The sequence below is a fragment of the Anabrus simplex genome, chromosome 5 (assembly GCF_040414725.1).
Source record: "Anabrus simplex isolate iqAnaSimp1 chromosome 5, ASM4041472v1, whole genome shotgun sequence".
NCBI classification, from domain to species: Eukaryota; Metazoa; Arthropoda; class Insecta; order Orthoptera; family Tettigoniidae; genus Anabrus; species Anabrus simplex.
The window spans coordinates 254,577,679-254,602,565 of record NC_090269.1 but is presented as its reverse complement, the minus strand read 5'-3'; the positions used below and the strand labels follow the sequence as shown (position 1 = coordinate 254,602,565).

General features: G+C 39.0%; 1 protein-coding gene across 1 annotated transcript in view; it reads right to left on the bottom strand.

Moving 5' to 3' along the window:
- Dhc16F (Dynein heavy chain at 16F) overlaps positions 1-24,887 on the bottom strand; it is a 1,052,459-nt gene that overhangs the window by 887,953 nt on the left and 139,619 nt on the right. Inside the window, exon 8 of the mRNA XM_068227815.1 lies at positions 13,921-14,095. Within this exon, the coding sequence (XP_068083916.1) occupies positions 13,921-14,095 (175 nt within the window). The remainder of the gene's footprint in view (positions 1-13,920; positions 14,096-24,887) is intronic.

Genomic DNA, 24,887 nt, shown 5'->3' with positions numbered 1-24,887 from the left:
TGCTCCATCATCACGTTGTACGCTTATTCTATCTATGGTAGCCTACAGGGTCGACAGAAACTGGAGAGATGATGAAATCGCCACTCAAATTTAACTTGAGACCCATCAGATTTTCAAAGTGGTCCAAATCCACAACGCCTAGGGTCCCACCTTCCTCATTAGAATACCATCCAGGGACGTCGCCACACCCTTCTTAGAGACGGCATAGTCATCTATTGTCAACATTACCGGATTGAATCTTCACGTTCAGCACTGCCCCAGCAGATCAGATGCAAATGGTGCCAACGCTACAAACATTTCCCTGGTGTTTCATGTGAATAATCAGGTATGTGGTGTATGTAGTCAGGAGCACCCTACTTCTGATTAAATAAACAAACTTCTCCCAAGTGAGTAAATTGTAATCAGCTTCAACCTTCCTTTTCTTACAAGTGTCGTGCTTGGCCAGTAACCGAACCCTCTAAACCTGAAAGTGTCATCCCCGTCATTTCACAGGATCTTCCCACCCCTGCCACCTCTTCTTCCCTTCCTGCACCCTGTACTGAGAACATAGTACATTTTCTTACTATGGTTCTTCAGAACAACCTCCTAATAAACAAGTCCCATATCCTATCTTAAGTCCAGCTGGCAGCATGGTTGGTCTTTAATACTCATTTGAATATTGCATATTCAGGGAATAAAAGGCATTTCACACTTTTCCCCCTTAACAGGGTCCCTGATGAGATAAAATGTTTTAAGTCTATTTTGTAAATATTCAATCCTTACAAATCAGCCATGCTCTACTGCACTTCACTCATAATCTGTACGCCCCATTCATTCTCAACAAAATTTGTTTGATTTCCAAACAACAGCCACATTTTCTGAAATTTTTCATGCTGATAGGCCAGATGAACATACAGATGGTAAGCGTCATTATTATAACTTCAATAATAACTTCCTTGAATTCATTATTGAAACTTTCCTCCTGTATGATTCCTTTATTGCTTTCATTACCTTATACCTTCCTCCTAGAACTGCACCTTATGCTGACCTCACACGATACCTAGATTCGAACTTCCCCCATTATATTTTTGTAGCTTACAAATATTCATGCATATAATGTAACTGATACTAATACTTTCAACACATTGTTCTTTGAAATTCCAGGTATGCATATTCCCTTCCCCTTCCATCCTGACCTGTTTCCAATTCCACCCCTGATACTCTTCTTGTATCACCTTCCCTTTCCACCCGTGCTATTGACAAGCTCTTACCTATTAACTCCGATCACACACCAGCCCTTATCACTATACATAATTATTCCTACACCAATCAAACCACACAACCTCGGCCTCCCTTCTACTCGACGATTTTCACAGACCAATTGGACCAATTATCGTATGACAATAACAGAATTACTTCAAGACTCTCTTCTCCTTACCTCCCTTCCCCAAAATCCTCACCCTTATATCTCAAGTGGAGCATGCCTTACATGTCGTTGATCAACTCATATACCGCATCGTTCCTATCACTCCTCCACACCTCCCAACCCCTTCCCAAGCAAAGCTTAATCATTCTTCAACTCGCCCATGACTATTACCGCTCCTATTTACGAACTCGCAACCCCGTGATGCAGCGCAAACATAGAAGACACTTACAACATGCCAGGTCATATATTAAAGCAATAAAGAAACAACACTGGATGACAGCTTGTTCCAAGTTAAAAGACATACATGACCTATGTAAATTCTGGACAACTTTTCGCAGACTGACAAAAACAAAAAAAAATCTCTCCCAACTTACCTTATACATATTGGTCCCTCTGAACCCATTAAAGATAAAGAAAAAGCCGACACATTTGCTGATTATTATTCCCTTCTTTTTCCATCCCCCTCCCTAACACATTACTTGCATTCTGACGAACCACTCATTTCACAGTATTCTAACCCTGATCAACACATTTGCAACCTTCCTTTCTACATTTTCGTGACATTTATTTCTCCCACCCTCTCAATGCCCCTATTTCTCCTTCTGAGATCCTCACTTTCCTAAAATATAAACGAAATACTGCTCCTGGATATGATCACCTTACCTATTGCCATATCCAAGAAGCATCTTTACTCTTTATCCCTATCCTCTGTTCCATATACAACACAATGCTATATACTGTCCTTTCCAAAATCTTTGAAAGCATACCTTCCCTATTACCTCTGGGCTAGCTCAAGGTTCCCCCCTTCTCACTTTATGTATGATATTTTCCACCCTAACCCTCTCCTCCGCCTCTACAGTGTGCAGATGACCTCGCTCTCCTTGTTTTCAGCCCTACCTAAACCTCCCTCACACACTGAACATAACATTACTTCAATATCCTTGAATCCTGGTTGAAAAAATGGCATATCTCAATGAATCACAACAAAACCCAGTTCATTGTTTTCCGTGCAAAATCCTGTATCTGTCCCCCACGTCAGAAAGCCCAAATAATGATGTATAACATACCCTTTCCTGAAACTAAAATACTAATCTACCTACCTCGGGAACTAAATACAAAATAATTTACGATGCAGTCATCATCTAACAACAACCCATAAAAATGCCTTCAATCATTTCCATGCCTTAGATCCTTGACCAGTTCCACGTAGGGACTCCCCTCACCCCCACCACCTCCACAATATATATTTTTTTGCTAGTGGCTTTACACTGCACCGACACAGATAGGTCTCATGGCAACGATCGGATAGTAAAGGCCTAGGAGTTGGAAGGAAGCGGCCATGACCTTAATTAAGGTACAGCTCCAGCATTTGCCTGGTGTGAAAATGGGAAACCGTGAAAACCATCTTAAGGGCTGCCGACAGTGGGATTCAAACCCACTATCTCCCGGATGCAAGCTCACAGCCGCGTGCTCCTAACCGCACAGCCAACTCGCCCGGTCCCAAACCTTTAATATTTATAAATCCTTTATTAGACCTCTCATTACCTACGCTTCCCTGACTTAGATCAATGCCCATCCCACTGAGTACACCAGACTGACTTCACTAGACCAACATGCAATACGAATCGCTCACTGCCTCCCAAACGAGACTCCCTCAGCTCATTTCCAACCACATTACACCTTCCCTGGTATCCTTACACATATCCATACTCTGCACTTCCAATACCTCACATGAGCAATGTTCCATCATAATCCAATTATAACAGAAGCCTTCACCTTAACCCTCTTAGCCAATGAAATCCTAAGCAACACCTGAACACCTTAACGTGCTCATCTTTTCCCACCTGCAATTACTTACCTTCCACCTATTTTCCAGATCCTACTGCTCCATCTCAATAATTATAATAATAATTCTCAGGCACTTTTACAGTTGCATGATGCTCCACCACTGACAATCAGGTGACATAAGCGCTCTCAGTGGATGTTTCTTGTGCAGTGCAGTAATAATTTCAAGTGTTCTACATTCTCTCAAGTTCTTCATACATATTACACCCAGGCGCAGCAGGTCCATGTTTGGCATGTTAACAGGGCTAACACAATCTCAAATGAATATCGCATACTATATTATAACAGCAATAAAGACTAATTATCTTCCATATAAAAAAAAACACAAGAATTGACTAAAGCTTTCCATCTGTCGAATGATGAAGATATACCTACTGTGTGCTCTGTTTGCCACTTTGCCAGGGCAAAACATAATGAGCTTGAATTCTGTCAGGGCGCGCTTGCTCATTCAATCCATTCAGAAAAACGGCACAGAGCTCACCATGCTGGCAAGTAGGCTTGAATGTTTGCCGCAATCGAGAGGCTAACTTACCAGTAATCGTTTGCAGTGTTCAGTGGTGATTTTTATGAGCGTGTCTTGTGCCAGCAATGGCTTTGTTGTTGTTGTTGTTGTTGTTGTTGCTGTTAAAGGGAGATTCAGTTATGATGGAGGATGAACGTGGCTGAGTTAATTGAGGACTTATTAAAACATTCATTCTCTAGCCAAACTTTTTCTGCTACGAAACAAATCAAAGGCAATGGGAGACCCACTCCTAGTATATCAACTATGGTAACAGAAAAAAAGAGACAAAGTGCATCTTTTAATAATTCCTGGTACACAAATGATACATGGCTGTGTGGCTGTTGCCTTTTATTTTATTTTCAACAGACACAAATGTTTGGACAACAAGGGGAGTTTGTGATTTTAACAGTTATTAAGAAAATGACATGAACAGTCTGTAGACCATGTTAATTCCAAAATAACTTTACTGAAGCTTGGTAGTACTAGAATATTAACATAATGAACATAATGAAAAAGTTAAAACAAACAGATATCTATTTAGTTGTCTAATAGATGCTGTTTGTTTCCTGGCAGAGCAAGAGCTGCCTTTTAGGGGCTATACTGAAACCCACGACTCAGTTAATAGAGGAAATTTTGTTCAATTGCTCGATTATAGAGCCACTTACGATGAAAGATTACAGAACCATTTGGAAAACTCTGCCGCATTTCCTGGTACTAAAAATATTTAAAATGTTCAAGGATTAAATGTGACACTACCTGAAATAACCAAACTCTGTTCTTTAATTTTGACTATTCCTGCCACTAGTGCCTCTGTTGAACGATCTTTCTCAGCTATGAAGTGGATAAAAACTTATGTAAGAAGTAGGCAAACACAAGAAAGATGATCAAAATTGTCATTAATTTCAATTAAGAAACTACTGAAAAGCTGTAAGAAAAATCTGGGATTCCATGATTCTGTTATGGATATTTTTGCTCTCAAAAATTGCTGGATAGAGCTATGTTACAAGATGTAATATCTGCAGATATACTGGGAGAACTGATTTGTGTGAGTTTAAAATACGCATGCTTCTATTTAATCTTTAATACCCATAAATTGTTTTTATCCATGTTTCTACAAACTAGTGTACTAACACTTTGATAAGCGTCATGCGCCGCCACTGATTACAACAATTCTAATAGGTTCTCTTCGTGGACTTCAATTTTCCCTCTCACATACATCATTGTACATCACACCCTTTCTAATGAGTTTTATTATATTCAGTGTTATTAGCACATTTCATTTTATTATGTGATATATCTTGGTGACTCACAGTTTAATCACTGCAATTTTATTTATGTCGCTATTCAATCAATGCAATCCATGCCACATATTTTATATTTTATGTGCATCTGTATTTCCATTGTTATTATCGCTATAGTTTATTACTTCTTACTTTATACATTATTACTAGAACTATACTTCATTATTATGTTCAAGTCATCCTGCATGTATTTGTCTCTTCAGTGTAACTTTTATTTGACTTATTCTTCTCCTTATTGTTGATTGTACTACTATGTTATTTACTATTCATTTTTTCCTTATTATTTGTTAATGCTCTTTGTAAATTATAAATTATAGACACTTGTGTTAAAGAGTGATTAAGTGTATCATGGCAGCACAAGAAGAGCTGCAGAACATTCTCAGTTGATGTATGTTCCAATAGTGCTAGACAGCAATTAAGACTTTTAAGTTTGTTTTATACCCGTACTTCACACTGTTCCTTTTAACCTATTGTACCTCTTTGTAAACTTGTTATCTGACAATAAATGGGAGGTAGCAGGGGCCAACTACGGGAGGGGTACGGCGCGGGTCTCTCCTGGAGATTCCTTGGGGTTGTCGTGATTCCCTGTACCAGGCAATTCTATATTTTACCCCATGTATGTGTGATATATACATGTCAATAAATATATTTCTCCCATTCTCTCCCCCTTCACAAGACCTAAGAGCCACTAGTTCGGCTGATGGCCCGCCTACCACGGCTGTGGTAGAAACTGAAATAGTTTTTGTTTCGTTTTGTTTCCTATCCCTTAGATTTTATTAAATTCAATAATGCCACTTTTTCAGACTATGTCATATTAGCTCACATTAATGTAAGTTCACATACCCCTCGTCAAGTCATAGACTTTGATCATTTATGTAATCACCTCCGGGCACGTGTTTCCACTTTCCTTTCCCTACCTTGCCCCTACAAAACACAACTCCTGATATCCTTATCCTTTCACCGAAAGTACTGACCTCACCTACAGTTCAAAAGTTAGTATCCATAGGTAGTGACCATACCCCCACACTTATTACCTTCCCAGGTCTCCTCCCTCACAGACATCAACCAGCATCCAGACCACCCCTCCTCCCCGCCGACCAAACGTTTTACTCACGCTAACTGGGACAAATAACTTACCTATATAACAGAATTACTTACCGACACACTCCCTCCTCGATCATTAACCTCCTTATAATAATCACGAAAATAGAACAAACTATCACAACTGCTGATAACCTATATATACCAAGACACTCATACCACCCATCCAAACCTCCTATACCTCATAAAGCATTACAACTTCTTCAACTAGTACACAACTACTACTATTCCTAGGCACGAACTAAAGACCCAACCACACTACACCAACAAAGATGCACATTACAATATGACTGCTCTTATATTAAAGCAATCAAACAAAAACTCTGGAATGACAATGCAACAAATTAAATGACGACCATGACCCAACAAAATTTTGAAATACTTTTCATAGATTTACTAATACATCAAAACCTCACCCAACCTATCCCATTCTAAACCCTCCCAATCAACCATTAACCCATGAAGAAAAAGCTGACTTATTTGCAAATTACTATAAAAAGATATTCTCCTCTCCACTGCCCCTCACTTCGCCCATCCTAACGAATTGACCATTACCAATTACGCTAATCCTGATTTTACAGAACTCCAACCCTCTCTCCTCCATCTCCCCAAGTAGAATATTTCCACCCTTTGAATTCTCCTATTACAAAAGAAGAAATCTCCAAATACCTCAGGAAACAAAACAAAAAACAAAAAACTCCCGGATCAAATCACACATCCTATCACCACATACCAGGAGGTCCACCAATCGTTTTCCATCCTTTAAGTCTAACATATACATTCATGCTATACAACGCTTTATACAACCTTTTTTTTTTTTTTGGTTAAAAATGAAGCCATGTTTTTCAGTGTTGACTTAGTTAAATGTAGCAAAGGCTTTTCAGTCTGTCAAACACATAGCAAATACAATGTAAATTAAAACAATAAAAGCATATCTGTAAAACACACACTAACATACAAAGAATGACATGTTTCGTTCTACAAGAACATCCTCAGATTCTATCAAATCACTTAAAATAAGCTTATATATGTACAGTATTGTTTACGTAGCGTAAACTTGTCAATGATAGAGAGATAAGTGATAACATGAAACAGTAATGACAAAAAATAAATTATATACAATTATAATATAGTGAAAAACTTACGTATTTATCTAGACTGCCGATGTTAAGTCTGTTGTCACCAAACACTATTTCAGGACTGTGGTCATGGAAAGTTTGTGGTGAGCCACGCTGTGCGTGGAGAGGGGAGGGCAGGACAGGGAGGGGCCTAGTAGATCGATGTGGATCTCTCCTATTGGATGATAAAATCGTGTAGACTATAGAGTGGAGAGGGGGGGGGGGGGGGAAGATGTAGGGCGGAGCGGCTGGAGCGCTGTGGAACTTTCCATCATTGGAGGGGGGGGGGGAGATGTTATTGACCTATTTCATGTTAATTGTACCTGTATGTAATATGGATGAATGTAATTATTATAATTTTTTTTATTATTTGTAATAGGTGAATGAAGTACGGAACGGTATTATTATTATTATTATTATTATTATTATTATTATTATTATTATTATTATTATTATTATGAAAAAAGCAATTCACCTTCCGTCAACATTGGAGAGGGGAGAGAAGTTATTGACCTTTTCCATGCAAATGTACCTATATGTAATATGGATGAATGCAAATTAATAATTTTTAGTTGAATAAAGTAAGGGACGTTATTATTATTATTATTATTATTATTATTATTATTATTATTATTATTTACGATAGAAGCAATTTAAGGAGTAGGTGTTGTCAGATATTATGCGAGTAGAGCAAATAGGGGGAATTATTTAAATGTGTATTATTATTATTATTATTATTATTATTATTATTATTATTATTATTTACGATAGAAGCAATTTAAGGAGTAGGTGTTGTTAGATATTATGTGAGTAGAGCGAATAGGGGGGAATTATTTAAATGTGTATGCTCATTCAGGTTATTGGCATTAGTATTTTTTGCGACGTAAATTTCTATTGCTTCTTTTATATTCAAAGATTTACTTTTATTTTCAAAGTGTAAAATTTTTAGATCAGTGTTGATGTCTGTGAAATGGTGTGAACAGTCGTAGATGTGCTCCCCGAAGGCTGAATGCCGATTATATCTGATCGTGTTTTTGTGTTCTTTGTATCTTGTATGGAAATTACGTTTTGTTTGACCTATGTATGTGGCGTTGCAGTTAGGTTCTTGGCACTTGAGTTCATACACTCCTGACTTTGAGAAAGGGTCCTTTTTGTTTAAGTTGCACCTGCTGAAGTGTCTCTGTAGTGTGTTATTCGTTCGAAAAGCTACTTTTAAACCTTGTTTCTTGAAAATGTTAGCTACTTTGTATGTGTTATCGTTAACATAGTTGAGAACCACGTAGTTTTCTTTGTCGTGTGTGGTGCTTTCCCGGCGACTTTTCTTATGTTTATTTAAAAGTTTATCCACTGTGCCTGGAGGATGGTTGTTTTCTTTCGCAATTTGTTTAATTATTTGCATTTCTTCATTGAAATCTGTTGTGCTCATTGGTATGGAAATAGCTCTATGTATCATTGTATTCAGTCCTGCTATTTTGTGTGTGTATGGGTGGTTCGAGTTGTTGTCAATAGTGTGTGACGTCTGAGTGGGCTTTCTGTATACCTTGTAAGATAGGTTGTCATTATTCCTGTTGATTGTGATGTCTAAATAGTTTATTTTCTTGTTATTTTCTGGTTCCATTGTGAAGCTGATGGATTTGTGTAAAGAATTTAGAGTGTTTAATAACTGGTCTGCATTAGTGACGTCATTATCATATATGCATATGACGTCATCCACAAATCTGCTCCAATGTAAGATTCCTTTTGAAAGCTGGCCCATTAAGAACATGTTTTCGAAGTTATTGAGAAAAATGTTTGCTATTATACCTGATAACGGTGAGCCCATGGCTAGCCCTTCTGTTTGGCAATAGATTTTGTCGTTAAATGCAAAGCAATTTTGGTGTAGTGTTGTTCTAAGAAGGTTAATAATTTCTTTGGTTTCTTGTAGAGAGGTGTTTTCCTTAAGAAGGTTTTCGATAATTTTAATGGATTTTTATCGAAAACCTTCTTAAGGAAAACACCTCTCTACAAGAAACCAAAGAAATTATTAACCTTCTTAGAACAACACTACACCAAAATTGCTTTGCATTTAACGACAAAATCTATTGCCAAACAGAAGGGCTAGCCATGGGCTCACCGTTATCAGGTATAATAGCAAACATTTTTCTCAATAACTTCGAAAACATGTTCTTAATGGGCCAGCTTTCAAAAGGAATCTTACATTGGAGCAGATTTGTGGATGACGTCATATGCATATATGATAATGACGTCACTAATGCAGACCAGTTATTAAACACTCTAAATTCTTTACACAAATCCATCAGCTTCACAATGGAACCAGAAAATAACAAGAAAATAAACTATTTAGACATCACAATCAACAGGAATAATGACAACCTATCTTACAAGGTATACAGAAAGCCCACTCAGACGTCACACACTATTGACAACAACTCGAACCACCCATACACACACAAAATAGCAGGACTGAATACAATGATACATAGAGCTATTTCCATACCAATGAGCACAACAGATTTCAATGAAGAAATGCAAATAATTAAACAAATTGCGAAAGAAAACAACCATCCTCCAGGCACAGTGGATAAACTTTTAAATAAACATAAGAAAAGTCGCCGGGAAAGCACCAAACACGACAAAGAAAACTACGTGGTTCTCAACTATGTTAACGATAACACATACAAAGTAGCTAACATTTTCAAGAAACAAGGTTTAAAAGTAGCTTTTCGAACGAATAACACACTACAGAGACACTTCAGCAGGTGCAACTTAAACAAAAAGGACCCTTTCTCAAAGTCAGGAGTGTATGAACTCAAGTGCCAAGAACCTAACTGCAACGCCACATACATAGGTCAAACAAAACGTAATTTCCATACAAGATACAAAGAACACAAAAACACGATCAGATATAATCGGCATTCAGCCTTCGGGGAGCACATCTACGACTGTTCACACCATTTCACAGACATCAACACTGATCTAAAAATTTTACACTTTGAAAATAAAAGTAAATCTTTGAATATAAAAGAAGCAATAGAAATTTACGTCGCAAAAAATACTAATGCCAATAACCTGAATGAGCATACACATTTAAATAATTCCCCCCTATTCGCTCTACTCACATAATATCTAACAACACCTACTCCTTAAATTGCTTCTATCGTAAATAATAATAATAATAATAATAATAATAATAATAATAATAATAATAATAATAATAATAATAATAATAATAATACACATTTAAATAATTCCCCCTATTTGCTCTACTCGCATAATATCTGACAACACCTACTCCTTAAATTGCTTCTATCGTAAATAATAATAATAATAATAATAATAATAATAATAATAATAATAATAATAATAATAATAATAATAACGTCCCTTACTTTATTCAACTAAAAATTATTAATTTGCATTCATCCATATTACATATAGGTACATTCGCATGGAAAAGGTCAATAACTTCTCTCCCCTCTCCAATGTTGACGGAAGGTGAATTGCTTTTTTCATAATAATAATAATAATAATAATAATAATAATAATAATAATAATAATAATAATACCGTTCCGTACTTCATTCACCTATTACAAATAATAAAAAAAATTATAATAATTACATTCATCCATATTACATACAGGTACAATTAACATGAAATAGGTCAATAACATCTCCCCCCCCCTCCAATGATGGAAAGTTCCACAGCGCTCCAGCCGCTCCGCCCTACATCTTCCCCCCCCCACCCCCCTCTCCACTCTATAGTCTACACGATTTTATCATCCAATAGGAGAGATCCACATCGATCTACTAGGCCCCTCCCTGTCCTGCCCTCCCCTCTCCACGCACAGTGTGGCTCACCACAAACTTTCCATGACCACAGTCCTGAAATAGTGTTTGGTGACAACAGACTTAACATCGGCAGTCTAGATAAATACGTAAGTTTTTCACTATATTATAATTGTATATAATTTATTTTTTGTCATTACTGTTTCATGTTATCACTTATCTCTCTATCATTGACAAGTTTACGCTACGTAAACAATACTGTACATATATAAGCTTATTTTAAGTGATTTGATAGAATCTGAGGATGTTCTTGTAGAACGAAACATGTCATTCTTTGTATGTTAGTGTGTGTTTTACAGATATGCTTTTAGTGTTTTAATTTACATTGTATTTGCTATGTGTTTGACAGACTGAAAAGCCTTTGCTACACTTTATACAACCATCAATGGGGTAGTGTCCAACTAGGCTGAATGGTCAGCGTACTGCCCTTCAGTTCAGAGGGTCCTGGGTTCGATTCCCAGCAGGGTCGGGAATTTTAACCATCATTGGTTAATTTCTCTGGCACGGGGGCTAGGTGTATGTGTTGTCTTCATCATCATTTCATCCTCATCACGACACGCAGGTTGCCTACGGGAGTCAAATCAAAAGACCTGCACCTTTTGAGCCGAACATGTCCTCGGACACTCCCAGCACTAAAAGCCATACGCCATTTCATTTCATTGGGGTAGTGACAATATCCTTCTTTTTTCTTAAACCTAATAAAATCCATCAGCCTTCAGTTCCTACCATCCAATAAACCTCCTTTTTTTATATTATCCAAGATCCTTGAGGTAATTTTGAGTATGAGAATGTCCTCCTATCTTAATATCCTGGGACTCCTTTCCAATGCCCAAATCAGTTTATTTCACATCATTCGATGCAGGACCACATCTTCCATATCAAAACCTCCCTTAATTCCTATCTCTGCCCTCATAAAACTGCCGCATTGGTGAGCCTGGATGTGGACAGAGCCTTTGGCTTAGTCTGGCATTCCGGCCTCCTTTTTAAGTTCCGCCATTTCCTGAATCTAATTACCATTATCTGTTTAATATATTATGTCCTTAAATATAGAACTGCCCAAATAAAAATACACTCATTTGAACCCCATATGGAATAATTCGAATGTCTTAAACCCTATCTTATTTAATGTCTAGGATATAAAAGCAACCAACCTGTGAAATTTTTATTTTTCACATCGAACAGTAATAGAAGAATGAATACTTTTTTAAGGGGTGAATGTTTTTAAATATATATTGACATCTAGAATATAGAAGACCACCCTTCATAAAAAGAATTAAGTTTGTGCATGATATGGTTTCGGAAGAATGGATAATGTGTTTTTGAGGGTCAACCACTATCCAAACCCCTTAGGCGAGAAATATTTTGAAGTATACAATATTTTATACCAAGGACATAAAATAAGACCCTTCTCGTATAATTACTACTTTGTACGTCAAACGCTTTGGAGGGATGAATAATTTTGTTTACGCAGCTAACCCTATTTAATACTGCAGGGATGGAACATTTAAAAATATTTAAAATTTCCTATTTCACATCTAAGATTTAAAATATATACTGCTATTTGGAATTTTGCCTTTGTACGTTAAACTGTTTTGGAGTAAGGAATGAATATATCTCTGAGTGGTTAAATTTGTTTGAAATCTTATGTTATTTAACACCTAGGATATCATTTCAAATTTTAACTTCGTAATTCAAATGGTTTCACATAAATGCATACTTTTGTCATCATTCCTCACACACACACACACACCCCCCCCACAGTCAAAACCCCTTAGGGGTGTATTGTTTTAAGTCCACTTCTTATTTGTATTTTCATAAAAAAATTTAACTCCTTTTACACCCCTCTTTAGTTGATTCCAACCCCCCCCCCCGTACCAAATACGTGTTTCTTTATTTTTAAAAGAGATTCCAAATACCAATTTACACATCCATAACATTTGTTTTTGAGATATAAGTATCCTCATGCAAAAAAGAATTCAATTCATTTTTCAATTCATTTACCCTCTAATTTAATTTTCTGAAAATATAAGGATACATGTTTCTTTATTTTAAAAGATCCCAAATACTAATTTTTATGGCTGTAACTTTTTCAGTTTTTGAGATATAAGTATCCTCATAAAAAGAAATCAATCCCTTTTTCAGTCCTCTTTTATAACATCCCCCATTAAGTAGATTTTCCTAAAACAAAACAAAAAAAAGTTTTGTGTTTTTAAAGGAGATTCCAAATGCCAATTTCCACATCTGTAACATCTTCAGTTTTTGAGATACCAGTATCTTAATAAAAATAATTCAACACCTTTTTCCTTTTTACTCCCCCCCCCCCCCTTTCCCCAAGTATTTTTTCTGAAAACAAAATTTACATGTTACTTAAATTTGAAAGATTTAAAATATAAATTTTCACATCTGTAACATTATTATTAGACTGAATGTAATGTACAGTAATTATCATCATAATTTCATAACTTACAGGAATTCTAACAGTGGCAATGAACCTCGACCAAATGGCAATGCCACTTTCTTTTAAAGTTGAGCCACTTTCAATGAATAGGCAGCAGTACCTCCAAAATATGAACCTGCACTACCTGGAAGTTCATGTTTCTGTACATCTGAGTATAGCTTCTAACACTACATTGAGAGTGCTGTGAAGCAGACTAACCAGCAGCAGTCAAAGTGACCACACTGGCAGTTCTGAGCGTATAACTGCTTTTGGCAGTTCTAATGTTAACTGGTTAACTGTTATGTTAATTGGCTTTAACACTTTCTAAGTTCACGTAATAAGAAAATATTATGAAACTACTTACAAAACCATTGTTTTCTCAACAACCTTAAGTAAATCTTTCGGAGATGGTTCTGTTACTTCTTTGAAAATTTCAAACTGGAGTAAGAAAAGACCCAAGGCTTGTTCATCTACAACAGCAGCAATATCATCCATCTCCTTATGATACTGCACTAACAGGGCTCGAAATGTTTCCAGGACTGAAAATGTTACAAATAACAGATATACATCAACAGTTTAATAAGTAGCAAATTCATAAACAAAGAGTACTTCCCTTAATTATATGAGGGTTGGGAAAAAAATCATGGCAACTCTTTTTTTTCCTTGAAGATACCAGTCTGGTTGGAAAATGGGACATATAGAGACGAAAGGACAAGGTGTTAACTACATGTGTGGACAATGAATAGCACTGAAATATCGTAACACACTAATTTATTACGGTAGTATACAGGGCAATATGGCCTTCCCCGTGCAAAAGAATGACAACACAGTACACATACAGTTGACATGACAAATCTGGGCTAAAGACCCTCAAAATAGTCCCTTGCTACTGACACTACACTCTGCCAACAATGTGGGAGGCGCTGAATACCATCTTCCTCAGCATTTGCTGCACCATGTGTGAATCAGGTCACCTGTTGGCACACAGCATTAGCAATGTCCTCTCGTGTTGCAAACTGCCTACCACGTAGTGGTTCCTTAATCTTTCGAATGAGATCAAAGTCACAGGGCGAAATGTCGGGAGAGTACGGTGGGTAACATATGAGTAACAATACAGTAAAGGTTTCTCCCTATTCAATACAAAATATATTCACAATATTTTAAAATTACATGGAACTAGTTTCGACCCATCTAGGGGTCATCATCAGCCACATCAAAGCAAAGATCACTCTTGACGAAATCCTAAGAACATGTTAATTTTAACAGTAAGATTATAATGGAATAACAAGTGAATGTGGTAAATGAAAAGAGATGTTAGTATGGGACAGGTGAGTAATAGCTAATAAATATACAAGGAATATACATAAGAGGTTAGGGGGCTTAGTGTTGTAAAAATTATATAATCATGGAAAATAGTAAGTCCTTATAATGAAGAATGCAATGTGAAATGACACATATAAAATTATATAGCTTAGGAAGAGTGGAGGTGGTTTAGGAGGGGAAGAGGGCTTAAGGTGGGGTTGAAGGGTGCGGGAGAAAGGGTAATTGTCTCGGAAAAGTACTTTTAATTAAATTTAGGATTGAGTTTTGGTTGGCTGCATTATTGTTTCTGAAGAAAGTGATAAATAGATCGAAGAGTATGTTGGGTTTCTCTGAGATTTCATTGAGATTGTGACTGGCATTAAAGTATTGGTCTAGGTATATGTAGTAATTTTCCATTATGTCGAGTAAAGGGCCCTTGTTTGCTAATACAAGGATGTCCATGTCTTGTTCGATATTGGTGAAATTATGGTTATAATCTTGCATGTGTTGGCCGATGGCTGAAAACTTGTTGTATTTTATTGCGTTAGTGTGCTCGTGGTATCTGATATTGAAGTTTCTACCGGTTTGCCCGATGTAGGTTTTTCCACAGGTGTTACATTTGATCTTATAAACTCCTGATTTTAAAAAACTGCTGGTCCTGTTGATGTGTGAAGTATTGTGTAAAACGTTCATGTTCTTATAGTTGGTTTTGAAGGCTATTTTAACGCCTTGTTTCTTAAAGATATTGGTTAATTTGTAGATATCATTGTTGAACGTGAAGGTGGAAAATGTTAGAGGTTTAGTTGTTTCTTTTTTGGGGGTAGTTTTTGGGCGATATTTATGTTTATTGATTATCCTTTCTATAAAATGGTTGCTGAAGCCGTTGAATTTTGCGATTCCGCGGATTGTGTTGAGTTCGTTCTTTAGATCTTTCTTGGACATCCTCATATTAGCAAACAAGGGCCCTTTACTCGACATAATGGAAAATTACTACATACACCTAGACCAATACTTTAATGCCAGTCACAATCTCAATGAAATCTCAGAGAAACCCAACATACTCTTCGATCTATTTATCACTTTCCTCAGAAACAATAATGCAGCCAACCAAAACTCAATCCTAAATTTAATCAAAGGTACTTTTCCGAGACAATTACCCTTTCTCCCGCACCCTTCAACCCCACCTTAAGCCCTCTTCCCCTCCTAAACCACCTCCACTCTTCCTAAGCTATATAGTTTTATATGTGTCATTTCACATTGCATTCTTCATTATAAGGACTTACTGTTTTCCATGATTATATAATTTTTACAACACTAAGCCCCCTTTTATACTTGTTCCAAACCTCTTATGTATATTCCTTGTATATTTATTAGCTATTACTCACCTGTCCCATACTAACATCTCTTTTCATTTACCACATTCACTTGTTATTCCATAATAATCTTACTGTTAAAATTAACATGTTCTTAGGATTTCGTCAAGAGTGATCTTTGCTTTGATGTGGCTGATGATGGATGACCCCTAGATGGGTCGAAACTAGTTCCATGTAATTTTAAAATATTGTGAATATATTTTGTATTGAATAGGTGGAAACCTTTACTGTGTTGTTACTCATATGTTATTCTCAGTTCAATACGGACCAACAACATGAAATTTATAACCCTTAAAGAGTACGGTGGGTGCTCCAATTCTTCCCATCCCCAAGGTTGCAGTAGCTGCCCTACACACTCTGCTTTATGTGGTTTTGCATTGTCGTGCAGGATTATTGCACTGTCCACATGATCCGGACATTTCTCCCGAACGCCACATTGTACCTGTCGCACCAGGAAGTCCCTGTAGTACTGTGCAGTTACTGTTCTGCCATGTGGAACAAAGTGACAAACAATGACACCGCTGACGTCATACGCAATGATCAGCACTGGGGAAAGATTCTGACGGACCTTCTGCCTCCTTAGTGATCCAGCGTGTCGCCACTCCACGGACTGACGTTTCAGTTCTGGTTCGTATGCCCTGGCCCAAAATTCATCGATGGCGATTATTTGTGACAAGACTTGATTGCCATCCTGTTGCCAGCGTGCAAGGTGGTCGGAGTGTATTGCATAGCGTACCCACCTTTGAACTTCCATCAATGCGTGCGGTACCCACCACGATGCGATTTTGCGCAGTTGCAGCTCATTACGCAATATCCTGTGGTTGGTGCGTTTCTCGATGCCACTTGCCCTCTCTTACACCAGTAGCGTCCATCGTCTGTCTTCATCCAGGAGCTGCTCGATGACGGCACATGCCACGTCGGTCCGCACACTGACAGGTCGTCCCGAATGTTGCTCATCACTGGTTGACACTCGTCCTTGCTGAAACTTCCCTACCCACCGTGCTACTGTACGGTATGGTAGGGCATTATTCCCAGGGGCTTCCACTAATTCACTGTGAGATTCCATCGCATTACTCCCTCGGAGAACGGTTATTTTGATGTAAGCGTGCTGCTCAACACGGGTTACTGTTATCTTGCACGACACTCACCAACTGACTAATTTCACAGCCCTCGCTGCGTTACTACCATTATCACAGAGCCCTCTGTTGTTCTGCATATACACTATGCTGCATAACTTCTACACGACACATATACGTTTGTGATCCATTCACATATCTACAAGAAAAAAAATAGTTGCCATGACTTTTGCCCCAATCCTCATATAGTAGCTCAGTGTTTTCAGATTGGTCTTCATCAGTGGTGGGCCAGGTATGACTTCAGCTGCCTTTTCAAGCGGGGGCAAATTAAAGTCTTAATTCCCTTTGTGTTACTGAGCATTATGCTTGTCTGGCATCAAACAAAATATTCTTCTTCTTTCCTTGCCGTATATGTACCTATAAAATGGGCACTCCCGAGCTCACTCAAAGTCTGCTCGTCTGATTCAGAAAGAGTATTTCCGATGTTCTTGTATCAGATCTAATGGCACTTCACTTTTCCTTAACCCTCTGCAGTCCAATATTCTGTCTCATGTTCCAACAATCTGGTCCAAATTAATTTTGCAAATTTTTACCTAGTCAGAATTAACTCTGAACTTTTATTAATAACTATAATTATATTATTATGATTATCATTGAATATTCTATTGCATAGGAATTAGTTTCCATAATAATTTTCGTCATCAGTGCAGAAGTGAAAAATAACATAAAAACTGAAGTGGAGTGATGCAGCTAGGAGGCACCTGCGGTCTTCTAGTTTTCCAACCTGATAAATAACTTAGCCTAGGAGGCTAATTATCATGAAATGTTACATTCTGGTAAACACTATTGTTGTTTTCATTCCCATTTTTATGTGCAGAAGTATTTTCAGCATCACTGTTACTCAAATTATCAACACTGACCTGAGAAGTGTCGTCATTGCCGTGCGACATATCCCCTCCTCCATCCCGGACCATTACCTTCACGCATCTTCTTGCTTTTGTAGCAGTTGCTGGAAAATCCTCTTCTGAATCTTCAGAAACAGCATATGATGATCCGGGATTATTCCGTTCCATTTTTACTCAGAGGTCCAGTCGATGAAGTTTCACTTGCAATGCTGGAGTTCACTACACCTTCATCTTCACTTGACAGTTCTCTAAACTCTTCGTTTTATTCAAATAAATAATCATCGTAACTGCTATCTAAATAAACGTGCATACGTATTTCCTCTTCATTCATATTTGCCACTTTTATATTGTAAATTCAACTGAGACAATTTGCATTCACAGATAAACACGTGTGCAGCACTACTCAGTGTAAACACATCTGACAGGTTGCGGGTAACCATGACGATACACCATACGACCAAACGAGCGGAGCTGTTTCTCCTCCATCTTGTCGCTGATGGGCACAACATGAAAGGATCCTCACACGTGTTCGTTGTGCACTTCGTGACACAGAGTGACTCCCACCGAGCATCGCAACATCTGCATCTCTGTGACACGCATTCGTTGGTCATGCTTCTTCTGCCTTGCCCAACATTTGTAGCTGTACATAAGGGCAGGCCGAGTGGTTTTGTACACTTTCCCCTTTAAATTGACTGGCATCCACTTACCACAGAAACACCAGTAAGAGACAGCCATTTCATCCAACCAACACTGATGCGGTGCTTGACATCTATATCGATATTACCATCAGTTGTAATGACTGATCCAAGATATTTGAACTTGTCGGTCATCATCAGTGGTTCTCCAGCCAGGAAGACAGTGTTATGTGGGTTCGCTTGTCCTGGCTGCACAAAGTTGAAGAACATTTACTCTGTCTTCTTGCAACTTAATCCATTTGCCTCTAGTATTACTCACCATCATTCCAAGACTGCCTCAACCTCCTAACATGACTCACCAACCAAAACAATATCATCTACATAAAATATGGTCCACGGCAGGTCTGTAATCAGCTGCTCCATGAGGTAGTTGATGACAATGTTGAATGGTACTGGGCTCAATGCCGACCCCTGATGTACACCAACACCAACATGGAAACTATCTGAAACACTTGCAGTAGTTTTCACCATAGTAGATGGATGTAGGTACATATCTTGGATCATCTTCACATATACCCAAGGAACTTTTTGATGTTGTACTGCTGCCCAGACAATATCTCAGGTAACACAAACAAAGAATACCATATTGAGGTCTTTATGTGTTTCTCAATCAAGATCCGCAGAGTCTGAATTGCGTCACTTGTTGAAATATCTGACGTGAAAACGCACTGGTTCCGATGGATGTTAATCAAACCCTTGATGCAGCCTCCTATGACGCGCTCCCAGATTTTGAGTGTTTGTGAAGTGAGTTTGATGCCTCGGTAATTCTCACCTTTTCAGACAACATCCTTTTGCTTGTAGATGGGCACAAGGAAGCTTTGACAGAACTGTTCTGGCATTAGAAATTGAGTGAGGATTTTATTGAACAATTTCATCAACCAATCATTTTCTTCAGCACCTAGAACTTTCCATAGTTCAGTTGGAATATGATCAGGGCTAACCTCTTTGCCGTTCTTCACCTTTGACACAGCTGTTGCAATATTAGAAGGGGCGACTTCAGGCACAGGCCTCTCAACTGGATACTGCAAAACTGCTCTGTCTCGTGGAAACTCCTCATTTAGTAACACTTCGAAGTACTTCTTCCAGCGGTTGTTAATGGCTTTATCATTAGTCAGTAATGTTTCCTGATCATCACGGATATATTTGGTGGTGACAATATCCCTGGAGTGACTTTTCTGCTGAGCAGTGACCTTGTAGATCTGCTGCACACCCACTGGTGTCTCCAAATTATCATAGAGGTCTTGCTGCGCTTCACTTTTAGCTATTGCTATGACTCTCTTTGGCCTAATTTTTTATGAACTAATATTCTTCCTTTAGGTCTTTTCCATTCTATTTGTTTTTCTCTTTCCTCCACACTGTAACTGCAGTCTTTTTCTTCAGTGCCTCTGGATATTATATTTCCACCACCAGCTTTCCTTGTCTATTTTCAGTCTGCCATTAGACTGCATATGTTCAGAATTTTTACGAAGAGGATCCATCTCAGTGTTGGACATGTCTTATTTTTAGAATTAATATGACACAAAATTCTTTTCTTTTTTAGACAAACATTTTAAATTGTTTAAAATAATTTTAACATGTGTTGTATATGTTATGTCTCAATATCCTTATTTTGTATAGTAACTATATCACAGTGTCAATACTTTTAAGAAATCAACAGTTCAATTTTATAAGTGATAATGTACTCAAACAGAAGCTTGTTCTAAGATTAAATAAGGTTGATGATGCCCAATAAAAGAAGGGTGACCGGGCGAGTTGGCCGTACGCGTAGAGGCGCGCGGCTGTGAGCTTGCATCCGGGAGATAGTAGGTTCGAATCCCACTATCGGCAGCCCTGAAAATGGTTTTCCGTGGTTTCCCATTTTCACACCAGGCAAATGCTGGGGCTGTACCTTAATTAAGGCCACGGCCGCTTCCTTCCAACTCCCAGGCCTTTCCTATCCCATCGTCGCCATAAGACCTATCTGTGTCGGCGCGACGTAAAGCCCCTAGCAAAAAAAAAAAAAAGAAGGGTGAAACATGTCGCTTTAAATCTAGGAATTTCTATGTTTAACCACATAACTATGGAATTAATTGTATTGAATAGGTGGGATAATGAAACACTCCTTTTGTAAACTTAGCGAGATAGCTGTTTTCAATACAGAACAAAGATGAAAGTAATGTTTTGTAACATACCATTTAGTCGAGCAACTCGTCTTCTTTCTCCCAAGTCTTCCCAGCCCAAACTTTGCAACATTTTTGTAATGCTACTCTTTTGTAGGGAATCACCCAGAACAAATCGAGCTACATTTCTTCAAATTTTTTCCAGTGAATCAAGTAATCCTGGTGAGGATCCCATACACTGGGTAAGTTATTCTCAAAGTATCTTAATGCAGTCGACTGACTATTGTTGGCTTTGTTTCGGTATGTGCAAGCAAAGTGAAATACTGGACTTTCACTAGGAAATTCAACCCATCTATTCTTGTGGGAAAATTTCACAGCAAATAACCTGTGACAGCTTCCAACAAATGGCTGTTTGAATGGCTGCTGAAATTTCTCTTAAAGCAAAGCACATGAAATACGTCTAAACAAACTTCCAAATAGATTAAAATACTACAAGCTGCTTTCTTCATTTTCATAAAGGTTCCACACCCCCTCGTGTGTGCTTCTACAATTGTAGGGGGTTAACCTTGGTTACCCTCTTCAATTGAAGATCCTCTGCGTGGTGAGGGGGACTAGTAGCTTCTTTCTTGCGGAGCCCTATTGGGTAACCATTCGGTATACAAGGAGATCGGCAGGCCCACAAAAAACCCAAGGTGAAGTATGCCAGGATAGCTAAAGCTGGGATCAGGATGGCCATAGTGTCTGTAGGATATCCTGACCAGCAGCTAACTGAGAAACAGGTGGAATCTGTGGAGGAGGCTATCACCAATCTGATAAATGAGCTTCCGGAGCAGGGGCCCATTTAAGCCTCAGTTCCTGGACTGCTGTCTCTCGAGAGGTGCGGCCATCATTATTGCAGATAATGATGAGACTGTAGCATGGCTTTCTAGTCTTGTTACAAGTATACAATTGTGGGAAGGAGCCAGGCTCACAATTGTGGGTATGGATAAACTCCTTTCCTATAAGAGAGTCATGGTCTGGATACCAGGACAACCAAAGGACAATAACATCCTTTTGGGAAGAATGGCACGCCAGAACCATGGCTTAAATCCCAACAGCTGGAGGGTCTACGACCGCAAGGAGGAGAAGAGAGGTGTCCGACTTGTGGTCAGCATGGACTCCAGAGATGTGGAAAAAGTGGTGGGAAAGAAGATCTTCTGCGGAGTGCATGTTGCTACCTTCACCTTGGTGGAGGGCAAACGCGACAAGCAGAGGACCAACCCCACCACAGACAACACCGAGACCAACAGGGGCGAAGAGCGGGAGCCTGGACAGGAACTGGGGCCAGCCAAGCCTCAGGATTCATCGCGGGAGACAGAGCAGCACGTTCCGGAGACCGCATAAGGTAAAGTATTGCATGAAAGTAAGGAATGATTACTTTCATACAAGCAAACACACAACATTGTAAAGCAGCCTCTAGGATACTTATTAGAAGTATCCAGAAAGGCAGGTTTTCGGTTGCCCTGATACAAGAACCCTGGCTTAGACAAGGGCATATCATGGGACTAAAATGTGCAGGCTTCACTCTATTCACTGGAGTAGCAGAGGAGAAGCCTAGAGCATGTATACTAGTTAAGGATCAAAACGCTTGGGCTATACCGGGCTTCATTACTACAGACCTTGTAGCAGTTCTAGTGAGATATGAAGAGGGCAGACAGCCAAGAGACCTGGTTGTCTGTTCTGCATATTTCCCAGGAGACTCTGAATCTCCACCCCCGCCAGAGGAGTTCAAGAGATTGGTGATATACTGTAGGAAACAAGGACTTAACCTCACAGTAGGATGCGACGCCAATGCTCATCACAGCATTTGGGGAAGTAAACACCCAAACCGAAAGGGAGAGCATTTCATAGAATTTCTATGTACAACTGATCTTGAGATCATGAACATAGGTGATACCCTACCTTCATCAATAACAGGAGTGAGGGGATCATAGATCTTACCCTGGGTTCCATGGGAATCATACAGGAATTTTAAGACTGGAAAGTTTTTTGGAGCCTTCCTTGTCAGATCATAGACACATTGTGTTTCATATAGAGGGCTCCTTATAGAAACCCTAGACGAACCAGTTGGACGTCTTTTAGGGAGTACATGAGGAGGGTACTGGAAGGAGGACCCTCAAATATAATTGAGAACAAAGAGGAGCTGGAGTTCAGTGTGAGCTTTCTCACACAGACACTGGTTACCTCTTGTGAATTAAACTGCCCAGTCGTTAAGGCAGAAAGAGTAACAGGAAGCTTCAAGTGGAACAGTTATCTTGAGCACCTGAGGAGAAACACACGAAGGCTCTGGAATAAATACAGGGAACTTCAGGATCAAGAAAGCCTAGATTCTTATAAAGACTCACAAAGAAAGTACAAGTCAGAAGTCAAAAAGGCTTCTAAAAATCTTGGAGACAGTTTTGTGACTCCACTGAAAGTCAACATGAAGTGGCAAGGCTTCATAAAATTCTAACCTTGGATGGAAGGGCAAGGCTGGCTCATTGGAGTTACCTTCGTGTGGATATACATCCACAGAGGGGGAGACCCTGAACTTAATGCTTGATGCCCACTTTCCAGGTTCAGCAGTCACGAATAGTGAAGTAGAATCGAGTGGATCCTTCAGACCCGATAGAAGTGGATGGAAGGAAGCCACAGAGATTGTTACCCCAAGAAGGGTGAAGTGGGCATTAGAATCTTTTGCCCCTTATAAAAGCCCAGGAATGGATGGGATCTTCCCAGCACTTCAGGAAGTGGGCGCAGTCCTTATACCATACCTGGTCAGAATTTTTAGAGCCTGTCTCACTATGGGGTACGTGTACTCCTTGTGGCGTCAGACGAAGGTAGTGTATATACCCAAACCCGGAAGGTCTTCATATACTAGACCTAAGGATTATAGACCCATTATTCTAACGTCTTTTCTTCTTAAGACCTTGGAAAGACTGGCGGATAGACATATCAGGGAGAAAGTATTAAGAGACTGTCCCCTTCATCCTCATCAACATGCATATCAACCAGGGAAGTCAGTTGAGACGGCACTACACCAGCTAGTTTCTAGGCTGGAGAGTGCCTTGGATCAGCAACAACTTGCTATGGTTGTATTCCTAGATATAGAAGGGACCTTTAACTACACATCTTTGGGCTCCATAGAACTTAGTCTAGAGAGAAGAGGAGTGAGGAGAGAGGAGGAGCAGGATGCTCATAAAATGGATTATGGCCTGACTGCAGGGCCGTCAAGTTCTGTTTACCCTCAACACAGTAATGTTGAGAGCTAATATAGACAGGGGGTGTCCACAGGGAGAAGTATTATCACCAACATTATGGTGTCTGGTGATGGCGGTGGGAAATTTCCCCAGTACAATTTCAGAGCTCGTACAGAGCTCCCTACGTAAGGTGGAAAGATGGTGCCACGACACGGACTTCGGAGCTCGTGGTATTTACCAGGAGAAGGAGGCTAGACGGACTGTCAGAGCCTTTCCTATTTGGGAAAAAATTAGTTAAGACAACCTCAGTTAAGTACCTAGTGGTAATCCTTGAGGCAAGACTGAGTTGGAAGAAACATATAGACCATAAGGTGGATAAGGCTCGCAAGATTATGTGGGCCTGTCGCAGGGCCGTCGGAAAGACTTGGGGCCTAGGACCTAAGGTGGTCCAGTGGCTCTATATTTCTATTGTACGGCCCACGATCACCTTCGCATCTTTAGTCTGGTGGCCAGGTTCGGAGAGTAAAACTGTGACCACCAAGTTAAACAGTGTCCAAAGACTTGCGTGTCTAAGAATAACAGGGGCACTGGATACTACACCATTATGTGCAATGGAGGCCATCCTAGGTCTTTCCCCCCTTACATTTATATGTTAAGGAAATA